We start from the raw sequence: 12906 nt of genomic DNA on the forward strand, positions 1-12906 counted from the left end.
TGCGGTGCGCCTTGCCAAATCAGGGTGTTCTTGATAAAAATTCTTCTCAAATTTGGGCAGCTCATCAAGATTCCACTTCTTTTTAACTAGTTTCTCCCCAGGATTTCCAAACTTCTTTCCAGAGAGGGGTCCTGTTCTACTCCCTCCAAATCGAGGTGCACCAAACCTACCAAAAAAAAAAAAAAAAAAAAAAAGTTGGGCACATTGTGAAAGATTCTACAAGAACAGGTTTGCCCTCACATTTCATTTGCTGCCTTTTGATAGAGCCAAAGTGTGCTTCTGGAATTCTTCCCAACTGTCATTCTAAGGACAGCCACAACTGGCAGCGTTTCTTTTCTGAAGTCCCAAGCACACTCTACGGAGGCCAAATAAACATAGTGGATTTATCAGGTGGCAAACAGCCCAAACATCTAACCAGATTACAAGGACAACAGTTAGAGCCTCCATCTTCTCTCCCCACAGAGCTTAGAGAATTAGCGTCTAGGAGCTGGGCAAGGGAGGAGCTTAGTAAGGTTATTTTTGCCCCTGTTTTCATCAAAGGACCTAATCTTAAATAACGGGGCCGCAAAGGCAATGTGAACAGCTGAACGAGGATAGCACGGCGGACAGGGTAGAAAGGGGAACAGGCGCCAGCGAGCCGCGTCTAGGGAAACGCCGCGAACGGCTGCAAACCAAGGTAACAAAATTATGTAACGCGAGGGAGAAAAAGAGGAGGAGCCGAAAGCAACCGGGGGAGGAGTCCCGGCCCGGGCGGCGTTCCCGCTGGGGCGGCGCTTCCTTCTTTGTCTCGCATTTCTCTCTGCGCCACATTTTCTCGCCGCTGCCATTTTGAACTCCTCCGCCGGGCGGGGTAACAAAGGCGCCGCCGCCATGTCCGAGGCCGGCATTTTGTGGCTGCGGCTCCGCCACATGGCCGAATCGGCCGGCGTAGGCCACCGAACGGGGCACAGGGGGCCTCGAAAGCGCCCCTTCTTTCCCCCGGGGATACCGGAAGAGGGGCCCCCCTCAAAAAACAACCCAACGAAAGATTGCGCAAACGACGCCGGGAGCTGCCTCAAAGGCGCGGCGCTTCCCGACCGAAAACACTCCTCCGGGTTTCCCACAACAGCCGCGGGGCCGCCGGGCTCGCCCCGGGTCCCGATCCTCCCGAACAAAAAAAAACAAAACAAAACCAAGGTTGAACGCCATTACCCGGAGCGTAGCCTTTAACGGCTTTTAACCGGATGTGTGACAAAAGCCAGGCCTCCTTTCAGGAAGGGAAAAAAAATATCTAAGGTTCGGTTGGGAAGGCGAGCTTCGGCCGCGCCGCTCCCCCATCCCCCACCCGGCCTGACAGGTCTCTTGTCACACTCACCCTCGATCCCGGCCGCGGTCTCGGTCACTAGAATAACTCGACATGGCGTCAATGGTGGCGGTGTGCGGGCGGAACCCAGTGAAAGTAGAATCCGGCGGCGACGGGTCGCGGAGAGAAGGCCTCGGCGACGGCGAAGCCTCTGCGGGGGCGTCACCAGCGGAGGGGGCCGGTGGTGTCGAGGGCCGGAGCTGCGAGGGCGAGGACCGATGGAAATGAATGAGGTGCCGGCTGCGTCCCCGCAGCCGCTTTTATAGTCTGGACCGCCTCCTCGCCGCAAAGCACGCTGGGAGCCGCTCTATGACCTAATCACCCCGCCCCCCTGGCTCGGAGGCCCTCAACGCCCGCCCGCCCGGGTTCCGGAATCCGCCATGTTCTCGCCCCTCCCCCCCCCCCTGCGGGCGGGCGCTCCCTCCTCGGCGCCCGTTTATTACTCGCTTCACGACTGGGTGACACCACTAGAATGCCTCGCCCCGACGCCCTTTTGGCGACACCGCCATCTCTCGTCTCGCTACACCTCAGACAAGCTGCTTCCCCGTGGCCAGACGGTCCTTAAAATGGCCAGCGCCGGCCATTCCACCGTCTCTACTTGAAGATGTTTACGTCTCCACAGACTCCCCCCACGCCCATAACCAAAGGAGACCGGGGAGGCGGAGCTTGGCCTCGCCACGTGATTGGACTCAGGGCAAGGCGGATCGCACTACTTCCTCGCTTGGTCTCTGGGCGGAGGAACACCAGACTACCAACTCACCGGAAGCGCGGCTCCAACGCCCCCGGGGAGATCGGCCGGGCTGCTGGGTGACCTGGCTGCCCTGCCCGCCGATCTGAGAACCCGTAAGCGGGATCTTGACCGCGGGGAATGGTATCTGGAGCCCGCAAACTGCCGCCTCAGCGCGTGCTGCGAAAGGAAGTGCTCCTCTGCTGACCAATCAGCGTCGAGAAGCCGTTTTAACGTCCCTCCCTCTTCCACCCCTCCTTCCCTGCTCGCAGTGTCTGCCCCCCTCCTCCTCCTCCCGTCGGCTCGACCGAGTTCGACCCTTCCGGGACACCGTCGCCCGCGCTCTCGTCTTGGAGTCCGGCCGCGACCTCTCCTGGCAGTATGGCCAGCTCAGAGGCTGGTGAGTCTCGGCCTGGAGCCCTGGTGTTTTTGTACTGCAGCATTCCGCAGGCCTCCGGCTGAATCTGAACCGCGTCTGCGCTGCTGAGGAGGCTCGGGACTGTCGGACACTAGTTGCAGTCGCAGGGGGTGGGGGTGGGGTCTCTGAATTTAGGGTCTCAGCCTCGAGACCTCTTGCGGTTTCCAGGCGTGGAACTGAGACTTGGGGTGAGATAGGAACTCTTTGTCGAGCCTGGGACACCCGCATCCTGTCTATATAGAGCAGTCAAGATCCTTTCTTGGATCCGAATTTTTGTAGGGTATCTAGCCACAGACTGTCTCTCTTTCCCTTGCTTTGTTTGGACTAAGGCAGAACTTATCTTTATATTGATTTTTTTTTTCCTTTTTGAGGCATAGCACTCATAAGTTCTTTTGATGCCCTCAAGAGTAACTGGCTTTGTCTAGTACTGCCTTTGAAAAGCCAATTCATTCGGTTGTCTAGGACGCTTTCCGCTTTTTCCAAGACAGCATACAAAATGGTTGTCATGGCTTGGTCAGCTGTGCGACATGGGCATCGGGAGGAGGGCATAATGGGCATGACATATTCAGACTATTGTCTCCAGAGCGTGTGTCAATACTGGAAATGTGGCCAGTTCCAGTCATTTCAAGATTCAGGGGTTTCAAGTTTTGGAATTATTGCTGAAGTCCTTAACCTTAGTCCTGCACTATCTAGGGAAGGGCAAGAGCTGTTTTTGGAAAACAATGTGCTAATTTAGAACTTAGCGATTTGGGTTTTTTTTTTTTTTCGTTTTTACCTTCGTATACATCAAATATAATAAAAGGAAAACTAACAAATGCATTAGTGTCGGTGTTGTCATTATTCAAGTTCCTAACAGCCTAAATTAATCCCTTATTTGGGTACCCGAGAGATCTTAACTTACACAAGATAATTGGGTAAAAACATGTCTAAAACTATTGGGAATTCTGAGCCACCTCCGTTAGTTTGTAGCAACTTTTAGATTATCATTTACAGCTGACTTATGACATTCCTGGTTACCTATAAATTTATTGTAACTAAAAACACCCATGTGAGTATAAAAATACTGGTAAATAGGATTTGAGGTTACAAGAACAAGACTGGGGTTGGAGCAGCAGTTTTGACTTCAAAGAAGCTAGCTAGCACTGGAAATCATCTTAAATACTTTTGAGAACTTGCCTGGTTGAGTCTTTGAAATTTCATAACAGAGTCCTTATCTTCTACAGTTTTCAATGTATATTCTTGTGCAGCAGTGATTTTTAAATGTACATATATATGACTTTCTCTATTGCTATTGAAGACTGATTCCCCCTCCCCCCACCCCACTTCTTCCCCAACAGAATGGGTAACAATTGCCAATAACCTCCTTTCTAAATGTCACATACACCTGAGGATACACGAACTTCAAGACTGTGATGCTCATGTTTTTATTGCCCTTTATCAATCCATTTTGGGAGAAAAGGTACCAGGTAAGGGTACTGAAAAGTGAGAATAATTTTATGTCTTAGGTCACAGGTTTCCTTTGGCATAGAATTTTGTTTCCCTTTCAACATCTTATCTCTATCCAAATATAGCGCAAGTTGCTTTAATGAGTACAGTGTGGACCTCACCCATAATAATAGCCATGAGTAAATAGTTTGGCGTTTATTTGAATTAATCCCCATTTGACTCAAACTCATATAGTTCATTCATGCCTTTAAAAACATTATTTCTGTAACTACCTTCAAGATTCTAAATTTGAATAGGTCTTGGAAATTTATTGGATCTTTACTTATAGATAAGAATTAACATTATAGTGAAGTGTGTTGGCTAGGCTGGTCTACATAGTGAATTCTAAAGTTATATAGTCCTTGTTTCTAAAAGGGAAAAAAAAAATGCTGTTTGTATTTGGTTAACCTAATTTACTGAGAAGATAGCTAACTCATGCTGTAGTGGTGCATGCTTTTAATCCCAGCACTGGAGAGGCAGAAGGGAGGTAGATGTCTCCACAGAGATGGGGTCCAGCCTGGTCCACAGATTGAGTAAATGAAAATAGCCAATAAATGTGACTTACTGTGCCTGCTTATTTTCTTTTAGGGGCCAGATGAGTTGCATGTGTCCTCTGTTAAATGTCACAGACCCCTTGTCCTTAGATTCCTTACTGCTCCTTCCTTTGGCTCTAACTGAGAAAGCATTACTGTAAAATGAGTACCATCTTCATCTCCCCACCGTTAACTTGAATGAGTGTGTCCTCCATGTTTTCTAGAATAAGGGTGTGGCCTGGGGTTGTGGAAGCTTGATAATAGTTTTAACTGTCCAGGGTTCATCTTTTTGTTGTTGTTACTGTTTTAAGACAGTCTATTTCTCACTGTCACTCCCTGGCTGTACTGGGCCTCACTCTGTAGAACAGACTTTACTTGAACTCAGAGATCCACCTGCCTCTGCCTCTGCCTCTCGAGCACCAGGAGCAAAGGCATGCACCACTACACCCAGCTCTAGGGCCCACCTTCAATACCAGAGAGACACTTGGCTTGCTGTTGAGATCTCTCCATGTGTGCTTTAGCTTTTATGCCAGCTATTCCCAGAAGATGCTTGTACCTTACTGCCTTTAAGAGGCCTGCCTGAGCACCTGCTGTGGCTTGCTGCTCTTGACAGTGTCACTGTGTAGCCGCGGTTGGCCTAGAACTTGCTGTGTGGACCAGGCTGGACTTTGCCTTCCGAATGAATGCTGGAATTAAAGGCATGTGCTGCCATGTCTAGCTGATGTGGGATTTAAGTTTTTGCTTTACTTTGTCAAGGAAAGCGGCTCATAGTTAGGGAATTAAATATCTTTTTGATTGTTATGTTCTTGAGACAGGTCTTGTTTTATAGACAAGTGTAGTTGCAAACTCATAATACTACCACATCCCCTCCAGTGCTGAGATTGTAGATGTGCGTCATCATGGACAGCCTTGTTTTTATTATTAGACCATCTTATTGCCTTAAATATAGGGATCTCTTTATTCCTTTTCATGGTGCTTCCATAAAATACACTCATACATGCGTGAAAAGTATTTCACTAATATATACAGAGTGTTGAAAAACAAGTTTCAATCAATAGTCAATCAATACAGTCTCTAGTGCATAGTATTTAGCCTCCTTACTCCTTAAGTTCTTTTTGTTTTTTGGGGTTTTTTTTTTTGGTTTTTTGAGACAGGGTTTCTCTGTGTAGCCCTGGCTGTCCTGGAACTCACTCTGTAGACCAGGCTGGCCTCGAACTCAGAAATCTGCCTGCCTCTGCCTCCCAAGTGCTGGGATTAAAGGCGTGTGCCACCACCGCCCGGCTCTTAAGTTCTTTTTTGTTTGTTCGTTTGAGTTGCTTTTATAGCAGAATTTACTCAGAAGCTTAGTCATAGACTATGACAAATATAAATATATGTACTTATATTTTAAAATTCGGCTCCTCAAAGATCTAAAACAATGTGACTTTCCCTCCCGCCACACAGACCTCATAGTTCTTCCCAGGAATCAAGAAGACGAGGCCCACAATGTCCAAGCGGTAATTGATTCACTCGCTTTGGATTACCTTCAGGTCAGCCTGTCTCACATAACAGGTTAGTATATATTTACCCAACAGATAATGACATATTTTATTAAATGTTAGACTCTGAGGTGCTGTTTAACCAAGTCCAAACAGGAAACTTTAAGACTGAGCTACGGTGAGGGAGGGCCCTGACATGGAGTCAGAAATGTGTTGTATGTGTTCCTTGGTTTTTATTTGTTTTGAGTCAGGGTTTTTCTCTGTATTCCCGGCTGTCCTGAAACTCCCTCTGTAGGCCAGGCTGATGTAGTACTCAGATAACCTGCCTGAATGCTACACAGAGAAACACTGTCTCAAAAAAATCTGCCCCCCAAAAGGTATGTGCCACCATGCTTCTTTTAAAGCATCATGATGAATGAATATTGTAGCTAAAGAAATACCCAAATGTCCACAGTAAGGGGCTGATTAAATTACAATTTATTTATTTATTTATAAATGTGCCATGGTGTTTGGCCTGCATGCATGTCTGCGTGAGGGTGTCAGATCCTGTGGGACTGGATTGTGGACAGCTATGAGCTGTCGTGTGTGTGCTGGGGATTGAACCTGGGTCCTCTGGAAGAGCATCCAGTACAGCCACCTCTCCAGCCTGAGGATATTCATAATATATAATTTTCACATTATAGAGAATAATCTCCAGTGTATATACTTCATTAGGAAAAACGTGTCTTTGTGGTGCTAGATCACAGCACATGCTACAGTGCGTTAGAGCAGATGTGGAAGGAGGACCTGTGTGCTCCTGACTGCATTCAGAGAGACACAAGAACCATGCTACTCTGGTGGCATCAAATGAGACTTTTATGGATTCTGAAAGGGACAAGAATTGTCCTTGAGTAATTTTAAAACTGAAAAAACATTTCTTTTTGAGATTTAGTTTATACGTATGGGCATTTTGCCAGCATGTGGAGGGTGCCAGGTCCCCGTTGGAACTGCAGTTACAGACAGTTGTGAGCTCCCATGTGGGTGTTGGGATTGAACCCAGGTCCTCTGAAGAGTAGTCAGTGAGTTTAGCCACTGAGCTCTCTCTCCAGCCCCAGGTCTCTGAAGTTGAACCGTGTTATCCATTTAAACAGCTAGGGATGTAATTTAATTGTTTCCCTACATGCTTGCCTAGCATATAGGAGACCTGGGTTCAGTCTCTTAACCCCACACCCAAACATAGATCCAATTTCATGTAAACGATTTCTTAAACTTTTCCCAGAATAATACAGGGTATACTATGCTTCATTCAAAACAAAACATGACACATGTATTGATAGTTCCAGACCGAGAATTAAGAATTCTAATAAATGAGTTCAAGCTAATGAACAGTGAGAATCTTAGACATGCCAGTGTGTGTGTGTGTGTGTGTGTGTGTGTGTGTGTGTGTGTGTCCTGGAACTCACTCTGTAGACCAGGCTGTCCTTGAACTCAGAAATCTGCCTGCCTCTGCCTCCCAAGTGCTGGGAGTAAAGGTGTGCGCCACCACCGCCTGGCCAGAGTATATTTTAATCACAAAGCAGGCTTATGCTGTTGATTTACTCATTACAAGAGGTAAGTGCTTTTTCTGTTCTTTCGTTTTTTTTTTAATGTTTTTGAGACAGGGTCTTTTTACATAGCCCAGGCTGTCCTGGAACTCACTGTGTAGACCCAGCTGGCCTCAAATTTACAGGGATCTACCTGCCTTTGACTCCTGAGTGCTGTGATTGAAGAAGTGCACCATTGTGCCAAGGAGTGGGATGTTAAGATAGGTTATAGGCTGCATCTCTTAATAAACAAGCCGGAGCCTGCACTGTGGTGTTCTAACTCAGTTCTACAGGACTAAATGGCGTTGACCAACTGGATGGAATGGATGTGGAGGGAGGCTCCTTGTTCTTGCCATGGAACTACTGTATCGTCTGAGCAAGGACAGTTGCTGGGTTGTTTGTCTTCAGTGTGTCATTTTGTTGTCTTGGTTGGCCTAGAACTCACAGAGATTCAGTTGCCTCCCTACTGCTGAGATTAAAGCTGTGTGTCACTACATCCAGTCTTTTCTGTCTTTTTTTTTTTTTTTTAAAGCCAGGTTCTCAAATTGGAGCTGGGTCTGACTGATTAGCCCAGGCTGGCCTCAGACTCCTAGCAGTCCTCCTATCCCCATCTCCTTAGTGTGGGGATTGTAGGTCCAGGTTACTGTGAATGGCTTGGTATATGTGCTCTCTGAACGTCCTGGAGCAAGGTTATAAAATCACCTATTTGTGAAGGTTTTTAGTATAGAGCTGCCCTGGTAGCACAGCAGTGAAAAGCTGAAGGTCCGCCTACCTCTTCAGGCTGACCGCAGAGCAGCTTTTAACTGCTTACGGCTCTTTTAAAGTACTTGCTCCCACCACAAAGCTCTGCACTCTGCTGACGATCCGGCTGCTGGGTTGGCATCTTATGCTCCCCATCCTGGAAACCGAGAAGTCTGAGTATGCCCTTGGGACACAATTACATATTTTAAGCCAGACAAACACAGCACTCGAAAACATGGTTTCTGGTGTGTTATTTTAAAAATTAAAAAGCCTGTCAAACTCTGTCTGATTTTACCAGCAGCAAAGGAAAACATCAGAGTTTTGGATTTGGTTGGTTTTATGTCCTGGTTAAAATAAATGGCCTGGATTCTCAGAAACCAGATTTCAAGTCTGCTTTTGCTTTTGCTTTTTTTTTTTTTTTGAATGATAGGCATAATTTTCCAAAGATAGACAGTACAGGAAGGTAAGTTCCATCCAGATATTGATTAAAGTCCATTTTAGATGACTTTAAACACATCAAGCTTACATGTTTTACTAGCCCACTGCTCTTCAGCATTCCAACTTCACATTTATCTGTGGTCTCTTATGGCCAGGTGTTGTGCTAGAGCCTTTCTTTTTTTTTTATTTTTAATCTCCATGTGTGAGATTTGATTTATTGATATTCTTTTTTTTAAAATTTTTAATATTTTTATTACATATTTTCCTCAATTACATTTCCAATGCTATCCCAAAAGTCCCCCATAGCGCCCCCCACTTCCCTACCCACCCATTCCCATTCTTTTGGCCCTGGCATTCCCCTATATTGGGGCATATAAAGTTTGCAAGTCCAATGGGCCTCTCTTTCCAGTGATGACCGACTAGGCCATCTTTCGATACATATGCAGCTAGAGACAAGAGCTCCAGGGCTCTGGTTCTGCTTGTGGACGTTGTACATCGTGGTGCGCACTAGGGTCCCCACCCCGATGTAAAACGGCCACAAGCAGTCTTTTTTGTTTTTTTTTTTTTTTTTTTAAAGATTTATTTATTTATTATATGTAAGTACACTGTAGCTGTCTTCAGACATTCCAGAAGAGGGCGCCAGATCTATTTGCTGATGGTTGTGAGCCACCATGTGGTTGCTGGGATTTGAACTCTGGGCCTTTGGAAGAGCAGTCGGGTGCTCTTACCCACTGAGCCATCTCACCAGCCCGCTAGAGCCTTTCTAAAGATTAACTTCAGAGAGCTATAGATCAGTGGGGAGAGTGCTTGTCTGACATGCAGGAAGCAGGCCTTTGCTCTCCTCCAGTGCCGTCTTAAACCAGGTATGCTGAACATAGCTGTAATTCCAGCATTCGGGAGGTGGAGGCAGGAGGAGGAGGAGGGATTTACAGTCATCCATTACTGCGTAGAAAGTTTGAGACCAGTTTGGGATACTTGGGATCCTGTCTCAAGAAGGAATAAAATGGTTCAACCTTTACAAAGTAAATAGATGTGAGCCGAGGCTCCTGATGGAAGCAGCCGGCAAGCTGTTAGCTTTGTCTTGCTGTAACTTTTCCCAGCCAGCCTAGAAACGCAGGTGCCTCAGTCCTCCTCCTACCACTCCTCGGCTAGCTACTGTAGAGTTCCTGCTCTTTCCTGTCTGGTGGAGATCTCCCAGAGGATGCTCCTTGAAAACACTTACTCAGCTGCTCGGGAAAGGACCGTGCCAGTGAGTGATTAAGTACCACGTTCAGGCTCCCCAGCCCCTTGTGTCTTCAGACACAGGCAGACAACAGGAAACAGATGTTTTTGATAACGTATCATTGCTTTTCCTTGGTTGGTTTATACCTGTGTTCCCAAACAGCACTCATATATAGTCATGTCAAAGTTTATGAAACTTTCTGGTTTCTTCGTGAAATGTCTTAAAGTCTGTGTCTTCTGTATTCAGGAGAAAACATAGTGAAAGGGGATAATGAATCTATCAGGAATCTCCTAGAAATATTTGATGGATTGCTGGATTATCTGACAGAACACATCAGTGAATCGTCTCCCAACAAAAGTAAGTTTAAGTACGGACAGTCAGCTCAGAATCTCTAATCCAGGACAGCTGGTACATGGACGGATAAAGTTCTAGTTCTTTCTGTTCTCAGTGGTTAGAAACTCTATCCTAGACTCCCATTATACTCTTTGCTAACTTGGATGTGGCTCTTAAATTACCACTGATCAATAACAAAGTTACGCTTCTAGCTGAATTATTTATTGTCCTGTTATTACATGAAATCTCTTGTTCCAGGATTTCCTGTCAGAACTGCTATCACACATCGTAAGTGTGAATGTTACTGAGGTAGCAGCAGAGAGACCTGGTACATCATTGGTTCTGACCTAAATTGGCATTTTGTGACAGCCTGAATATTTTTAATATTACTCTTCGAGTAACCCAGTTCAGACTTATCAAGTGAAATTTCTTTAATGAAGAAATTTACTGCTATACTCAAATTCATTTTTTCACTTTTGATAAATTCTGTATCTAGGGACTTACCCTAACGAAGTAATCCTAAAGACATTTAAGTGCTTGAAATTCTCCTTGCACCATTATTTGTAGTTATGGAAAAGGAAGCTGTGTGTGTGTGTGTGTGCGCGCACGAGAGAGAGAGAGAGAGAGAGAGAGAGAGAGAGAGAGAGAGCGCGAGCGAGCGAGCTGGAGAAGCAGGGTCTGATGTCATGCAGCCTAATCTTGAGCTCACTGTGCCCAAGGATGACCTTGAATTTTGTTTTCTTCTCTATTGGGACAGAGTATCTCTGTGTAGCCCTGGTTCTCCTGGAACTCACTCTGTAGAGCAGGCTGGCCTCAGAGATCCACCTGCCTCTGCCTCTCTGCCTCTGTAGTGCTGGGAATTCAGGCCTTTAACACCACATCCTGCAAGAAGAAGCTGTAGCTTAACAATTTAAGAGTAAAGTATTCTGTTGACAATGGATAGAATAATACATGACCTACTCTTGGATTGCAGAATTAAACAGAAGTTTTAGGAGAAATAGTAATAAACATGAATTCTAATACACATTAAAGCAAAATGCCTGGGTCCATTCATCCTTCTGCATTCTGCTGCTGTTCCTGTGAGATCTGAGCTCAGGCGATGGCACTTGGAGGCAGTCTTCCAGTTTCTGGTTAGAGGGCCTCTCTTCATATCAGTGGCTAAAAAGCTGAAGAAACTGTATAGGAGCCTGGAAAAGGGTGGCGTGCTGGAAATGTCTGTTTGAGGGATTTCTGAGGGATTCCTGCTAAATGCTACTCTGTATACTTCGAGAAGTTGAAAGCTGTGTGCCGTGTTTTCTGTTTCAAAGAGTCCTGTACTTAATCAGGGAGACAGCTCGAAGTGTGCGTAAGAAGACGTAAAAGGAGTTGGGAAGGATGCAGAAAGTGAATGGCAGGTGGAACTCACCCACTCAGGGCCAGCAGGAGGGATTCGGGTGTGCTGTAGCTTTTAAAGTTATTTTCATTACATTCTTTCTTATCTTTCGAGTACAGGTGCATATGTATATGGGCACCTTTACTATAGTCTGCATGTAGAGTGGGTTCTCTCCTCCCACCATGTGGGTCTCAGGGACTAAACTCAGGTTGGCAGGTTTGGCAGGAGGAACCTTGACCCACTGTGGCTTTTTTTTTTTTTTTCTTTTTTAAAAGTAACAAGGTTAAGAGGCAGAAACTCTTTTTTTCTTTTTTTTAAGATTTATTGATTATTATATCTAAGTACACTGTAGCTGTCTTCAGATGCACCAGAAGAGGGCGTCAGATCTCATTACGGATGGTAGTGAGCCACCATGTGGTTGCTAGGATTTGAATTCAGGACCTTCGGAAGAGCAGTCAGTGTTCTTAACCACTGAGCCATAGAGGCAGAAACTCTTTAAGTAAAGAGATGGAGATTAATTTAAATGGTAAGAGCAGCCAGGCATGGTGGCACCCACCATTGGGAGGCAGCAGCCAGCGATCTCTGAGTGTGAGGCAAATGTTTGTGGCAGGGAGTAGGGATCCTGGGTACCCAGCTGATGGGAGCAGTGAGGACTGTCTTAATTACGGTTCTCTTGCTGTGAAGAGACACCAGGGCCACAGCCACTCTTACAAAAGGAAGCATTTAGCTAGCCAGGGGCTGGCTTGCGGTTCAGGCGCTTATTCTATTATCATCATGGCAGCAGGCAGGAGTGGTGCTGGAGAAGTAGCTGAGACCTACATCCTCACCCACAAGCAGAGAGAGACTCTAGGCTTGCCATGGACCTTTGAACCTCAAAGCCCTCCTCCAGTGACACACTTCTTAACAAGGCCACATCTCTTTGTCCTTCTAATCCTTTCAAATAGCACTGCTCCCTGGTGACTAAGCATTCGCCTGTATGAGCCTATGAGGTTATTCTTACTCAGTTCACTGGAGCAGGGATGGAGCAGGGAGCAGGTCAGAACTGGGATTTTCATGTGAGTACATAATAGAAACAAGAATATTCCCAGGGGAAGTCTGTAGTGAGTTGAGTTGTGCAGTTGTGACAACACCTAAGTTAGACATTGTTTTCTTTTCTTTTCTTTTTTTTTTTTTTTTTTCCTTTTTTTTTTTTTCCGAGATAGGGTTTCTTTGTATAGCCCTGGCTGTCCTGGAACTCACTTTGTAGACCAGGCTG

The 12906-nt window shown here is 45.9% G+C and overlaps 2 protein-coding genes across 4 annotated transcripts in view; one reads left to right on the plus strand and one right to left on the minus strand.

Annotated features, from left to right (window-relative positions):
- Ddx5 (DEAD-box helicase 5) overlaps nucleotides 1–2184 on the minus strand; it is an 8716-nt gene extending 6532 nt beyond the window's left edge. The window contains 3 exon segments of the mRNA XM_021175969.2: nucleotides 4–166; nucleotides 1355–1542; nucleotides 2103–2184. Of these exon segments, the coding sequence (XP_021031628.1) occupies nucleotides 4–166; nucleotides 1355–1398 (207 nt within the window). The 5' untranslated portion in view covers nucleotides 1399–1542; nucleotides 2103–2184.
- A 74-nt stretch (nucleotides 2185–2258) lies between these two features.
- Nucleotides 2259–12906, plus strand: part of Cep95 (centrosomal protein 95) — a 31584-nt gene continuing 20936 nt past the window's right edge. For 2 of the 3 annotated variants that reach the window (XM_029483486.1, XM_021175478.2), the window contains exons 1-4: nucleotides 2259–2469; nucleotides 3825–3953; nucleotides 5949–6056; nucleotides 10193–10303. In XM_029483486.1, coding sequence (XP_029339346.1) covers nucleotides 2451–2469; nucleotides 3825–3953; nucleotides 5949–6056; nucleotides 10193–10303 — 367 coding nt within the window. In that variant the 5' untranslated portion in view covers nucleotides 2259–2450. The remainder of the gene's footprint in view (nucleotides 2470–3824; nucleotides 3954–5948; nucleotides 6057–10192; nucleotides 10304–12906) is intronic. The other variant, XM_029483487.1, reaches the window with a different exon arrangement.

Source organism: Mus caroli, chromosome 11 (assembly GCF_900094665.2).
Source record: "Mus caroli chromosome 11, CAROLI_EIJ_v1.1, whole genome shotgun sequence".
In the NCBI taxonomy this organism is placed as follows: domain Eukaryota; kingdom Metazoa; phylum Chordata; class Mammalia; order Rodentia; family Muridae; genus Mus; species Mus caroli.